This window comes from Limanda limanda, chromosome 17 (genome assembly GCF_963576545.1).
Source record: "Limanda limanda chromosome 17, fLimLim1.1, whole genome shotgun sequence".
Lineage (NCBI taxonomy): Eukaryota > Metazoa > Chordata > Actinopteri > Pleuronectiformes > Pleuronectidae > Limanda > Limanda limanda.
The window spans coordinates 17,941,568-17,956,793 of record NC_083652.1 but is presented as its reverse complement, the minus strand read 5'-3'; the positions used below and the strand labels follow the sequence as shown (position 1 = coordinate 17,956,793).

General features: G+C 38.6%; 2 protein-coding genes across 3 annotated transcripts in view; both read left to right on the top strand.

Moving 5' to 3' along the window:
* The first annotated feature begins 9,834 nt into the window (after positions 1 to 9,834).
* Positions 9,835 to 11,705, top strand: si:rp71-81e14.2 (uncharacterized protein LOC100002239 homolog). Of its 2 annotated transcripts, none has more exons than XM_061090085.1 (4): positions 9,835 to 9,980; positions 10,084 to 10,410; positions 10,765 to 10,898; positions 11,256 to 11,705. In XM_061090085.1, the coding sequence occupies exons 1-4, from the start codon at positions 9,914 to 9,916 to the stop codon at positions 11,340 to 11,342; spliced, it is 615 nt and encodes a 204-aa protein (XP_060946068.1). In that variant the 5' UTR covers positions 9,835 to 9,913; the 3' UTR covers positions 11,343 to 11,705. The 2 variants fall into 2 exon arrangements, with proteins under 2 accessions (XP_060946068.1, XP_060946067.1); XM_061090084.1 differs by having other exon boundaries at positions 10,762 to 10,898.
* A 1,643-nt stretch (positions 11,706 to 13,348) lies between these two features.
* LOC133023763 (septin-9-like) overlaps positions 13,349 to 15,226 on the top strand; it is a 100,835-nt gene continuing 98,957 nt past the window's right edge. Inside the window, exon 1 of the mRNA XM_061090831.1 lies at positions 13,349 to 13,416. Coding sequence (XP_060946814.1) covers position 13,416 — 1 coding nt within the window. The 5' untranslated portion in view covers positions 13,349 to 13,415. The remainder of the gene's footprint in view (positions 13,417 to 15,226) is intronic.

Sequence of the window (15,226 nt, the reverse complement as noted above, 5' to 3'; positions counted from 1 at the left end):
TGATTTAATGTGCGTGATGCAGTTTGTTCAAACTCAAAGTCGGGTTTTTCTTTAAAACCAAAGTCAGGTTCAAAAGGTGAAACAGGATTCATGCAAGATATTAACTTCAAGAGCGCCCCAGCGGATTGCTTTATTTGGGAGAGCTTGTCTTAATCTGAGGAACAGACGAGGGCTGCTGCAGTGCTTCTATAGTTCTTAACCAGTTCCTGCTGGTTTTGTAGCTTTCCTCTATGCAAGGGGGTAATGGTGTCATTAGGATGTTTGCAGGATTATGCAAAAACCAAGCACTGGGTTTCCATGACATTTTGAGAAAGGGTGGGGCGTGGCCCAAGGAGGAATCCATTACATTTTGGTGCAGATATGGATTTCTATTTTTCTTTATTTCTCAGACAATATGTTTCATAGATCATGATGGACAAAAAAAAACAGGCCTGTTTAGGGGGATGGTATTTATGTGTACACAGTCTGTTGCAGCTGATTGGCTGTCAGGAGACTGTTGGGCCTTGGCAGAGGTATGTGCTCTACAGAGCGCCATTCCAGTTCTGCAAGTTTTCATGTTGTGCTCATACTGCTTTAAACCCACCTTTATCCCTAAGAATACATTTTGCATGCAGGACAATATAACAGCTACAAAGAACGCCATATAGTCAAACCTGAATAAAAGTCCCTGTCAGAGTAGTTTCATTGGTTTTTCTCTTTGTCTGCTGAGCTATAAACCCAAGCTGCTTCAGAGCCGAACCCCGAGCAGCCTGTGAAGAGCAGTGTGGCACAGCGGTGCGTCTCGGCCCTCATCTGCCGTCAAAGGCATGCAGGGGTCACTCGAGATCAGGAACAGAACTTCCTGCCCTGGAGAGACGCCAGGACGTTGGAGTGCAGTCAATGAATGCTTGTTCTCTGTTAGTGCTGTACCCTCAGGGGAAGGTCCTGTGCCTTTCATTACTACCTTAGTGCACAGAGTCAGCCTGGATCTCTGCTGCCTTCCTCCCTCTGCGTCTGCTGCACATAAGTGGTGAGAAGTAATAAAGTATATTTACTGGAGTTTTTACAAAAACACATACTTTAGTGTTGTAATGTCATGCTTCACAGCGGTAGATACCAGTTATGTTACAGATGAATATTTACAGTCGTGTAATTCGTCCAACCAAAGCTGACTAATAATAAGGCAATCCCTACAACAGATACAATTGCCCTCACTAGAGCACAGACAGCAGCCACGGCCCAACAGTCCCTCTATGAAGCCACGTTTAAATTCCCTAGACACCAAATTGCACAAACTCACAATATCTATCACCCCCCCTAAACATGCCTGATTTGTGAAGATCCATGATTTATCCCCAGAGAAATCAATGAATATAGAAATATCACAATGTTAAAGACAGTGAAAGTTAAATTCCTGGATCCGGCCCCTGATCCAGATCCACATCAAAATACAATGGCTTCCTCTCTGATCCGTACTGGAACCTTCCACTAGGTTTCATGATAAGATGATAATCCATCCAGGAGCTTTTGTGTAATCCTGCTAATTTACAAATAAACCAATGCAGACGAAAACATCATCTCCTTGGTGGAGATAACCAGCATGAAGCTATAATCTGGTACTGGTGAGATTTATGATCGGATTACAACCTCAATTAAACAAATGAACACATTGATTTTTAAATATTTTTGTTAACTTTTTAAGGAATAATGCACAAACCTTGATTTTCCACTGTTAAAGACCTGGCTTTGTGACATGTTTCTACCAAGAGAGATCATGTTGAAGGATGTGTTGGTCCTGGGGGAGCACTCTGCTGTTTGTGGTATTGCTGCACTACTTTAGAGAAATAAGTGCATACGTCTTCTACCTCATGAGACATGAGTCAGTTGGGATTACCTGGTTTTCATTTCGAGTTCAAAATGTTGAGTGGACAACTGCATTATTTTTTGATGTTGCAAACAAATGCAATGCTGCAGTTTGCTCTTTAGTCCAGGTCAACAACTAATCAGTAAAAGCACATTAGAACCAGCCTCTCATGTCTATCCCCTTGATCATCCTACTAATCTTTCTAGAAAGACGGGAGATTAGCATTTTCCTCCCCCACGGCCATATGCTGAGTTATTTAACTCATCTGTCTGGGATGAATCCTCGCTCATTTGCAGCTTCAGAGAGAATTGACTTGGTCATTATGGACGTGTTCCTCCAGCTGAGGCTGCGTGTCCCCAGAGATCCGTGGAGAGGAACAGGATGTGAGAGGAAATGCTGTGAGTCATCTCCGAGCGTCAGGGCGAGCAATCAGTCAATCAATAAATAACCCCATTCACTCCGTCATGCTGCTCTGACTCAGCATCTGTGCAGCTCAAAGGAGAGGGAGGGGGAAACACAGTTCAATATGTTGATGAGTATGCAAACAACAAGCATTGAGATAGGCTGCACTGTCTGTATTAAGCGAAGAATTAAACGTTTTAATAAGCTTTGGTTCTGATTTTTTGTGGTAGAGACAGATCCTCCTGATTATCCTCCCTCCCACCAGGAGCACTGGGCAGGAAGCACTGGTCTGCAGACAGGGTTGTTTCTATAGTGACAAAGGGGAGTGTAGATGCCCCCCCTGCTCCTTAACTGGATGAGACTGGAGGAGGGGAACTAATGGAGGACAGAGTGGGATGGACAGGGACCTTTTTAAAAATTCTGTCCCACAGGGAGACGCAGAGAGCCGGGGGGGTTGGGGGATGTGTTATTTTTTTATTTATCCCCAATGACAAGAAAAGCCTGTATTGATTTTTTTTGATGTAGAGTTTACAATTCTACAGTGACCACTTAATCGGGATTGTTGAAGCCATTTCAGCGTTAGACTACTTTCGCCATCATCTCATACATATGCACCTCTCAGAGTTTTATAAAGTAAAACAGAAGTTGCTTTATTAATGTCAATGTTTGTGGTTTGAGAGAGATTAAAGATTTAAGTTTAAGATACGTTTCACTTTTACCTCACTACATATATCAGCAAATATCTGTATTCTCTACGCTTTCAGACATTTTCTGTTTAGTTTGTGTAATATATATATTCACATAGTTTATATTTTTTTTAAGTAATAATATAAGTGATAACGACATGAAGACTCATAATGATAAAGACTAAAGTATCAGGAATAGGATGCACTCATATTTAAAACATATCTGTTACTGTCACTTTTACATTAATACACATTTGTCTATTTATTAGTACTTGTACTTAAGTCAAATGTTTGAGTACTTCCTCCACCGCTGCACATAAGGCTTTTTCTAACCTCTTGTATTTAAATTTGCACATGACACAATATGATACGAGAATAATTGTATTGATGGACATTACTGTACTTTGCTTTACTAAGTAATTATTCGTTTCCACAGAGATATATTTACTCACAAACACGTTAATGAACAGTTTCATCTGCATATGACTACATTGTAGTGTGTTGTTAACAGTGTTGGCAAGTTACTTCTAAAAAGTAATTAGTTACAGTTACAAATTACTTCTCCCAAAAAGTAATTGAGTTAGTTACTCAGTTACCACATTGTTAGAGTAATTAGTTACTCAGCAAAGTAACTGTGGCGTTATTTTTCATGTTTTATAACGCTGTTACGTTCTGTAACATCTTTAACGTCAAAGATGTTTATATTAACTGATTGAAGAATAAAAACACTATATACAGTATTTTAGAACATTTGGTATTTATTTGAACTCAATAGATTGCAGCCTGCCATATGATGCATAGAATTAAAACATATAAAAATAAATATTGAAAATAAAATTCAAGTGCAAATGTAAACTTGGGTAAAAAGAAACAAAGGAAAATCTGGCCATTAAGTAGTGTGAGAAGTAGTGCCGGTACTTCCAGTTATTGAACGCTACTTTTGAATTTCCCTGGCTCGTCGCCATTGTCGCTGTCTTGAGCTGTAGTCAGAGCGTGCAGTGAGACAGCTCTCTCCACGCAGCTGGGGTGTAATATTGTAACGCCGTTACTCCCAACACTGGTTGTTAACCACCTGTTTGATGTTATGTTGTGCTATGGAGATGCTTAAAGGCAAAAAATTACATTACAATTCTTTATAAACATTGTTCTTGTTGAATGGTGGAACTATTTCTCATCTACTGTAACTGTTAGTTTATCGTTCAGCCCCTTGAGGGCGCTGTACTCACTGGAAATGAGGGTAGTGCTGTACCTGAGGATTTCGTCTCATGAAAATGTTGATGTTTATTTGTAGTGCGAGTTGTGAGACCTCTGAGAAAAGTGTTTGAGAAAGTTAGGTTTAATTAAATTTGTTTTTTTTTAACATAAATGATTTCAAGCTGTATTAAAGGGACTCTTACCTTTGTTGCATTTTTACACTTTTTTTGGATAAGGTTAAATTGGTATTAATAAGGTAATGACACTCTAAAATGCAAGACAGACCCACCAGGAGTAAAAACAAACAATTATTTCGCTCTCATAATATTTATTTTAATACCTGTCTGTTTGCTGCATGGACATGCAGGTTTTCCGTCTGCTTCTTGTGGCGCATTCGGGCCCGTCATCATATGTGAATGTAAATGTATATAACTTACCGGTGCTTCTGAATCCGAATCCATTGCTTTGGTAAACAAAAACTCACGTGCGTGCGCGGAGGCAGTAGGAGGTAAGTCTGCTTGTAAATAAAGTTTCTTCAAAAAAACACCGCGGATGGGAACGAGGGGGTGGGGCATTGGAGGAAGGCGGGATGATTCGAATTTGCTGTAATTCTCAAATGCAACAAAGGTAAGAGTCCCTTTAAGCCTCATTACATCATTTATTTAATCCAGAGTAGAAATATCAGACTCATGATTTTCTCAATCTTCATTATTGAAGATAAAAAAAAGTCCTGATGTGAAGTGAATCCATTTTCCAGCGCTTCCTGTTGAGGGATTTGTTTTGTTATGGCAATTTTACGTAGTCGTCAGGAATAAAGAGTGAATCAAACAAACAGTTAGTCTGTCTTTAATTACGAGGCCTCAGACACAAATCAAACTGAGAGCAGGGCTGTCTTCTTTGAGAGTGCAAAGAATCTCTCAGGAACTGGCGGTTAAGAAGCCTCCCCGAGTTCCGCAAAACACTCAGAGGGACTTTACACAAACACCACAGCACACGTGGACAGGCAGATCATCTGATCACAGCATCAATAATATCATAAAAGAAACTTAAGATACAGCATTTTAAACAGGAACTTTGACAGTGTCTAGACACAATCTCCAAAAATAGATTTTTAGAGAAATGTTCGGGAACCACACACACATTCAATGACTCATATGAAGCCTGGTCAATTGATGCAGATGAAAACAGAAGAACTTATGATCAGATATATTTGTACCTGTGTTGTGTTTACAGACACTACAGGAACAGTAGAATTTTCCTAGAAGTTTCCTGCTCAGGAGTTTTGTGTGTCAGTCTCAGTCATTGTCAACATGTCTGCTGTCGGCCTGAAGCTCTTAACCCTCCTCTGCTTCTTCTGCACGGCCCTGAGTGACCCAGGTAAGGCAAATTACATGTGAAGCAACCAGGTAAGTGATTTCAGTCATGTAAGGCAGGTTGAATTCATGCCTGGAGTGAACATGTTTCTGTTTTATATGTGTAGAAAGGAGCCAAGTGGTGTGGAAAAAAGCTGGAGAAACCGTCACCATCGAGTGCAGGACGTCTGAAACGACTCATGACTCCCTGGATCTGTGCAGGGGTTTCTGTGAGAACGATAAAGTCGTTTACGTGAAACCAAGAAGTGTTGTTAAAACTGGGCCAGCATTCAGAGACAGGGTTCACGTCACTGGAGGATTTCCCAACGTGGACATTTCAATAAAAAACTTGACTTCTGCTGACACAACGCCGTACTGGTGTGTGTACAAGAAATTTGACACGACCACCGGTAACTTAAATGCGAAGTCCGGAGGATCGGTCTACCTGGTGGTGGCAGGTGGGCTTCATTTATTTTTCTGCAAATTTGATTCTGAATCTTTTGGCTCAAAATTTCTTCTGAGCATTAATGTAACACTGTGACAGAAACATGTAAGTGATTCAAAATGTGAGATTTATACAATAATTCAAGCATTTGTTAAATCACAGAAAGGAAATTTCTGCTTAAGCATAATTTTTTTTTTTGAATCTTCACTCGTGTTTTTAATTTCTCTGAGTGTAATACGCATTTGTAACGATTGCAGCCTTATCGAACTCGGTTATGTTGAGGCTCTCACAGCTCATAAAGGCTCCAAACAGACTTCACATTGTTACCAGGAAAACAGATTTGTAATATAAGAATTTGTTTTCCAGAAGATGGGGATGGGTCTGCCAATGGAAAACAAGCATGTGATACAGATCAACAGACGCTGCTGCTGGTGACTGTTATGATCTCTGCTGTTGTGCTGGTTGGACTCATCCTGGGCGTCCTCATCTGGATCACCCTCAAGGTATCTACACTCAAACAAGGAACACACTGGATTTACTCAATTCGATCGTGGAAGGTGATTGCACACAAGTGGTTTGTAAACAATAACATATACTGTTTGTTCTAATAATAAGAGTGATACTTATAGATGCATTGATGTTAGTAATGATAGCAGCACCAGTTCATTAGAGAGGGAATTTTACATTTAAATAAAAATGTTATATTACAAAGATAAACTATGACCTAAGAGAAATTCCACAACAAACTTAAGTCTCGGAGGAGGTTGGGAAAAAACTCTGAATGCTGAAATACAACACCCCGTATTTTCTAATTACCCAACAAATCTTTTGTTACCAGACTAGGATTTTTCACCCATCAGAGACGCCGAGACGTGTCCCCAACAATGAGGTTTACGAGGAGATGCGCCCCACCATCAGACGCTGAGGACGTCTGGAACCTGAAACCATACAGCCTCCGCTCCACTGGGGCGCATCAGAAGTGATGCATGCGAGGCAGTGTAGCAACTGATTGGAAGAAGGTGCAAGGCAGTAGAACAGGTCATTACGGTTCAGTGAAGCACAAACATCACAATTTGAATTTGAAATACATCTTCTTTAATGTCAGTACGTTTTTTTTTAATAGTTTTGTAAAGTTTATACCGTGATGACAGATGATTTATTTTTTTGACAAAATTCATTCATTTTCATTTGAATGCTTTGTATTGTGATAATAACTGCAGTTTGCTATGTAATCAATAAACTTTTGATATTTTTCAAATTTGTTTGATAAGGGAAAGGCAATATAACATATTGCAAACAGATCTTTTCAATGTCTTTCAAATTACCATTTTCTCCACTTACATGTATATGCGCTTATGGAGCGTGGAGTCTCATTCTTTCAGTCTACAATGTTCACTTAGCGGAGTACATGTTAATTCATTATTTATCTTAATTACTTGTCTGTATCGATACTCCAATCAGTATACAGCTTTTACATTTCACCTTATTGCGTATTCCCGTCACACCCATTGTTAAAGACTGAATTTGAAACAAAAAAAACAAGAAAACAAAAAACAACAGCCAAAGGGAGCATACATTTCTACTTATTCACTTTAGGAGGGGGAAAGAAAAATGAAAACAGAGGACTTATACAAAGTCAGCTCGCATTGGGGGTTTAAATTCAATCCATTTATCCCAAATTTAGTCAAATTTGTGTTTTTGGACCCTTAATGAATAGGTTAGTTTTTCCATTTAAATATCTCGAAAAGTACATGCCGTACCAATCTTCCAATGAAGGTGGACCTGGATTTAACCAATTTCTTGAGATGAATTCAAAACCAGAAAGTGTCCCAAATAATGGGTCAGGGTCTGAACTCAAAGTTCAGGGGATCTGATTCTGAAACGATAAACCTTTTTCATGCACATGCTAATCTGTGAAGAATATATATTCTGATATCCAGGACATTCAATTGAATAAGCTGCATTGGGATGACATTAACAAATACTATTACAGCAAATAACAAATGGAGCTGTGACACAAAGTTGATCGTGGTAAAACATATTTTTTACAGTTTTCTATCTTTGTACCACAGATGTGACATGTGTTGCAGCCAAAACTACACACACAGCCTTAGTTTGCGCACATGGAGGATGATGTATCTCCTGTTGTTGAACTTTCAAATTCGAGGCAATATTTGTCTGAAATCAGTTCAGATCTATTTCTTTTATTTGGTTCCTTTTTTCAAATCAACCAAATAAAGTGAAATGACACATTAACCAAATATTTTTCTTTTGAGATAAATCTTGAGAGTAATTGAGACAGTGACAGTGTGATTTTATGCTGTTTACCATAAGAGAAGAGTTGATATCTGCAAGTCTGAGTGATTTTATTCAAATATTTAAAACCAGCAGGCACCAGATTAAAATGGAGGATGCTTTTCACTCTCAGTAAGAAAACTCTTTATAATGATCCCTGAGCTTTGACTTCACACATGCTGAGAAACAGAAAAAGTAATATCCCTGGGTCAACTTACACTCACACAGACTGTTATTATTTTTCCTACTTCTTTTTAGTTTCATTTTTCACACAACATCCACATGTAAATTCTGTACTTTGAATGGAATATCTTAAACATTTTTTTATCAACACTTCACAGTCAATGTTAACCACACAAGAAGAAAGCTGCTGTTGAAAAAAATCCCAAACCACAACAGCACAATATTTATTACCAGTGCCAAGTGGAGCCCCGGGCACATGTTCACTAATGCAAACACTGCATCTTCAAACACTGTTAATCAAGCAAGAGTTCAAATAACACAAGTCGAGACGAGTTGCATCCGAACTCAGGCCTGAGAGGCACTGCACGAGGCAACAGTGAAATGTCAGACAGGAAATCCCGATTAAGTGGTAACTGTAGAATTGTAAACTCTACATCAATAAAATCAATACAGGCTTTCCTAGTCATTGGGGATAAATACAAAAATAACACAGAAGTTGCTTTATTAATGTCAACGTTTGTGGTTTGAGAGAGAATAAAGATTTAAGGTTAAGATACGTTTCACTTTTACCTCACTACATATATCAGCAAATATCTGTATTCTCTACTCTTTCAGACATTTTCTCTTTCGTTTGTGTAATATATATTCACATTGTTTATATTTTTTTTAAGTAATAACATAAGTGATAACGACAGTAGAATTAGTCTACTGATCCAATCAGGACTGGCAGCATCACTGGTGAAGACTCATAATGATAAAGACTAAAGTATCAGGAATAGGATGCACTCATATTTAAAACAATAAAACATAAAACAATGGAGATGCTTAAAGGAAAAAAATTTCATTACAATTCTTTATAAACATTGTTCTTGTTGAAATGGTGGATCTATTTCTCATCTACAGTAACTGTTAGTTTATCATTCAGCCCCTTGAGGGCGCTGTTCTCACTGGAAATGAGGGTAGTGTTGCACCTGAGTATTTTGTCTCAGGAAGATGTTGATGTTTATTTGCAGTGCGAGTTGTAAGACCTCTGAGAAAAGTGTTTTAGAAAAATAAGTCTAGTTAAATTGTTTTTTTTTTTGTATAAATTATTTCAAGCTTTATTCAGTCTCATTACATCATTTATTTAATCCAGAGTAGAAATATCAGACTCGTGATGCAATAAAATGGATTTTCTCAATCTTCATTATTGAGGATAAAAAAAAGTCCTGATGTGAAGTGAATCCATTTTTCAACACTTCCTGTTGAGGGATACGTTTTAATGTGAAGCTTATATTCCTCTCAGTGTCAGCATGTCTGAGTTCTGGTTCTGATGGGTTGTACTGAACCGTTAAATCCAAGTTATATAAGTATAGGTCCGGAAGTGACTCAACCACAGAGAGGTTGTTTATATAAGGTGAGTCTACCACTAAATCTATGACAACATCTGTCAGAGTAGGCAGATGGTGTTGGTGAAGACACAGACACGTTTCCTGCTCAGAAGTTTTGTGTGTCAGTCTCAGTCATTGTCAACATGTCTGCTGTCGGCCTGAAGCTCGTAACCCTCCTCTGCTTCTCCTGCACGGCCCTGAGTGACCCAGGTAAGGCAAATTACATTTGAAGCAACCAGGTAAGTGATTTCAGTCATGTAAGGCAGGTTGAAATCATGCCTGCAGTGAACATGTTTCTGTTTTATATGTGTAGAAAGGAGCAAAGTGGTGTGGAAAAAAGCTGGAGAAACCGTCACCATCGAGTGCAGGACGTCTGAAACAACTCATGACTCTCTGGATCTGTGCAGGGGTTTCTGTGACAACGATAAAGTCGTTTACGTGAAACCAAAAAGTGTTAAAACTCTGCCAGCATTCGGAGACAGGGTTCACGTCACTGGAGGATTTCCCAACGTGGACATTTCAATAAAAAACTTGACTTCTGCTGACACAACGCCGTACTGGTGTGTGTACAAGAAATTTGACGTGAACACCGGTAACTTAAATGCGAAGTCCGGAGGATCGGTCTACCTGGTGGTGGCAGGTGGGCTTCATTTATCTTTCTGCAAATTTGATACTGAATCCTTTGGCTTTACAATTTCTTCTGAGCATTAATGTAACACTGTGACAGAAACATGTAAGTGATTCAAAATGTGAGATTTATTAAATAATTCAAGCATTTGTTAAATCACAGAAAGGAAATTTCTGCTTAAGCATAATTATTTTTAAATCTTCACTCGTGTTTTAAATTTCTCTGAGTGTAATACCGATTGTAACGATTGCAGCCTTATCGAAACTCGGTTATGTTGAGGCTCTCACAACTCATAAAGACTCCAAACAGACATCACATTGTTACCAGGAAAACAGATTTGTGATATAAGAATTTGATTTCCAGAAGATGGGGATGGGTCTGCCAATGGAAAACAAGCATGTGATACAGATCAACAGATGCTGCTGCTGGTGACTGTTGTGATCTCTGCTGTTGTGCTGGGTGGACTCATCCTGGGCGTCCTCATCTGGATCGCCCTCAAGGTATCTACACTCAAACAAGGAACACACAGGATTTACTCAATTCGATTGTGGAAGGTGATTGCACACAGGTGGTTTGTTAACAATAACATATACTGTTTGTTCTAATAATAAGAGTGATACTTATAGATGCATTGATGCTAGTTATGATAGCAGCACCAGTTCATAATAATAATAATACCTGAGCTAGAGATACCTGCAGAGAGGTAATTTTACATAAAAAAAGTTATATATCAAAGATAAACTATGACCTAAGAGAAATTCCACAACAAACTGAAGTCTCAGAGGAGGTCGCGAAAAAACTCTGACCGCTGAATTACAACACCGTGTTTAATTACCCAACAAATCTGTTGTTACCAGAACAAGACTTTTCGGGTGTCAGAGAAACCGAGACGTGTCCCCAACAATGAGGTTTACGAGGACATGCGCGCCACCATCAGACGCTGAGGACGTCTGGAACCTGAAACCATACAGCCTCCGCTCCACTGGGGCGCATCAGAAGTGATGCATGCAAGGAAGTGTAGCAACTGAACATGTTTTCTAGAATGTCTCTTCAGGATGTCAGTGTGTCAGTGAGAAGCTGCAGAGACATTGCTAAATTGGAAGAAGGTGCAAGGCAGCAGAACAGGTCATTACGGTTCAGTGAAGCACAAACATCACAATTTGAATTTGAAATACATCTTCTTTCATGTCAGTACTTTTTTTTTATAGTTTTGTAAAGTTTATACCGTGATGACAGATGATTTATTTTTTTAACAAAATTCATTCATTTTCATTTGAATGCTTTGTATTGTGATAATAACTGCAATTTGCTATGTAATCAATAAACTTTTTATATTTTTCAAATTTGTTTTATTAGGGAAAGGCAATATAACACATATATTTCAATGTCTTTCAAATTACCATTTCCTCCACTTACATGTTTATAAGCTTATTCAGCGAGGAATAGTCATACCTGGGTCTCAGAGATTCTTTCAGTCTACAATGTTCACTTAGCGGAGTACATGTTAATTCATTATTTATCTTAATTACTTGTCTGTATCGATACTCCAATCAGTATACAGCTTTTACATTTCACCTTATTGCGTATTCCCGTCACACCCATTGTTAAAGACTGAATTTTAAACAAAAAGAAAACAAAAAAAACAACAATCAAAGGGAGCTTAAATTTCTACTTATTCGCTTTAGGAAGGGGAAATACAAATGAAAACAGAGGACTTATACAAAGTCAGCTCGCATTGGGGGTTTAAATTAAATCCATTTATCCCAAATTTGATCAAATTTGTGTTTTAGAACCCTCAAAGAGTAGGTTAGTTTTTCCATTTTAAATATCTCGCAAAGCACATGCCGTACCAATCTTCCAACGAAGGTGGACCTGGATTTAACCAATTTCTTGTGATGAATTGTTTACTTGCTGCTAAAAGGGCCTGCAGCAGCTTTATGTCCCACCTCTGTTTCAGAACCAGAAAGTGTCCCAAATAAAGGGTCTCAAAGGTCAGGGGATCTGAGTCTGAAACGATAAACCTTTTTCATGCACATGCTAATCTGTGAAGAATATATATTCTGATATCCAGGACATTCAATTGAATAAGCTGCATTGGGATGACATTAACAAATACTATTACAACAAATATCAAATGGAGTTGTGACTCAAATCGTGGTAAAACATATTTTTTACAGTTTTCTATCTTTGTACCACAGATGTGACATGTGTTGCAGCCAAAACTAGACACACAGACGTAGTTTGCGCACATGGAGGATGATGTATCTCCTGTTGTTGAACTTTCAAATTCGAGGCAATATTTGTCTGAAATCAGTTCAGATCTATTTCTTTTATTTGGTTCCTTTTTTTCAAATCAAACCAAATAAAGTGAAATGACACATTAACCAGATATTATTCTTTTGAGATAAATCTTGAGAGTAATTGAGACAGTGACAGTGTGATTTTATGCTGTTTACCATAAGAAAAGAGTTGATATCTGAAAGTCTGAGTGATTTTATTCAAATATTTAAAACCAGCGGGCACCAGATTAAAATGGAGGATGCTTTTCACTCTCAGTAAGAAAACTCTTTATAATGATCCCCGAGCTTTGACGTCACACATGCTGAGAAACAGAAAAAGTAATATCCCTGGGTCAACTTACACTCACACAGACTGTTATTATTTTTCCTACTTCTTTGCAGTTTCACTTTTCACACAACATCAACATGGAAATTCTGTTCTTTGAATGCAAAATCTTAAAAAATGCTTTATCAACACTTCACAGTCAATGTTAACCACACGAGAAGGAAGCTGCTGTTAAAAAATCCCAAACCAAAACAGCACAATAATTTATTACCAGTGCCAAGTGGAGCCCCGGGCACATGTTCACTAATGCAAACACTGCATCTGCAAACACTGTTAATCAAGCAAGAGTTCAAATAACACAAGTCGAGACGAGCTGCATCGGAACTCAGGCCTGAGAGGCACTGCACGAGGCAACAGTGAAATGTCAGACAGGATAAAAGTGGCGGAAGCAAAGTGAGTAAAAGCGACGACTGTTTACTGGTGCGGTTTCTTTGTGGTCACAAGCTGTGACATATTTTGTTCCATGACAAAGCATCATCAAAAAAACCTTCGAGTGTGATTTGAGGGTTTGCGCTCGTTTGTGCAAGTGGCACAAACAAGCTGCGAGTGTGCTGTGGCTGCATGTGAGGGGGGGGACGGGGGGGGGGACAGACCACTCAGAGCAACAGGTAAACAGTCAAGCGGGGAATGGAACTGCTTTGAGGTGAGTGCTAGTGCAGAAGCTGAGAGCCCCTCTTACAAGAACAGCGATTGCAAAATGAGCATCCGCACCACAAGGTCACAGATACTCTGAAGCTTTTACTTGGTACATCCATTTCATTTCCTTTTATACTGATAATGTCGATTTTGCAACTGCAGCACTTTTTGGAAGGAAACATCAAGTGACAAGGTACGCCAGAGGACAAACATACAGCATGTCACAGAGATAACAACCAGACATCGCTTCACACAGCCAATCAGTGTTGAGCTGAGTGTTTACAAAAACCAAAGGATATGAAGTTTTGACTTTGAAACCACATGCACAGATGGTCTGGTTTACTGTGACCCCAATGAGGCTATGCAGGCTGATTGTCCAGATACACAGCGGTGCTGCTGATGAACGCTACAGTAATCAACAAGTGGCTAAATGACTCAGTTCTCCTGTTGTTGTACTTGTTTTGCATGAGCGGAAACTGTGATGTTCTCAAGGTGCTTTCAGAAGTGTAGGTGTTTGGTGGAAAGGGCATCGGAGGCAAAGCGTTTGCTAACAAACTCTGAAAACACCTGAAAGAGAAAGAGAAGTTCATGATTCAAAGCTTGGGTCATGTACGTTTTGCACTAATAGATGTTTTCTGGTCAAAACCAAATCATAACATGGGTGACCAGTTAACATCAATCTATCTATCTATCTATCTATCTATCTATCTATCTATCTATCTATCTATCTATCTATCTATCTATCTATCTATCTATCTATCTATCTATCTATCTATCTATCTATCTATCTATCTATCTATCTATCTATCTATCTATCTATCTATCTATCTATCTATCTATCTATCTATCTATCTATCTATCTATCTATCTATCTATCTATCTATCTATCTATCTATCTATCTATCTATCTATCTATCTATCTCTCTATCTCTCTGTCTGTCTGTCTGTCTGTCTGTCTGTCTGTCTGTCTGTCTGTCTGTCTGTCTGTCTGTCTGTCTGTCTGTCTGTCTGTCTGTCTGTCTGTCTGTCTGTCTGTCTGTCTGTCTGTCTGTCTGTCTGTCTGTCTGTCTGTCTGTCTGTCTGTCTGTCTGTCTGTCTGTCTGTCTGTCTGTCTGTCTGTCTGTCTGTCTGTCTGTCTGTCTGTCTGTCTGTCTGTCTGTCTGTCTGTCTGTCTGTCTGTCTGTCTGTCTGTCTGTCTGTCTGTCTGTCTGTCTGTCTGTCTGTCTGTCTATCTATCTATCACTCTCTCTATCTATCTATCTATCTATCTATCTATCTATCTATCTATCTATCTATCTATCTATCTATCTATCTATCTATCTATCTATCTATCTATCTATCTATCTATCTATCTATCTATCTATCTATCTATCTATCTATCTATCTATCTATCTATCTATCTATCTATATAACTATCTATCTATCTATCTATCTATCTATCTATCTATCTATCTATCTATCTATCTATCTATCTATCTATCTATCTATCTATCTATCTATCTATCTATCTATCTATCTATCTATCTATCTATCTATCTATCTATCTATCTATCTATCTATCTATCTA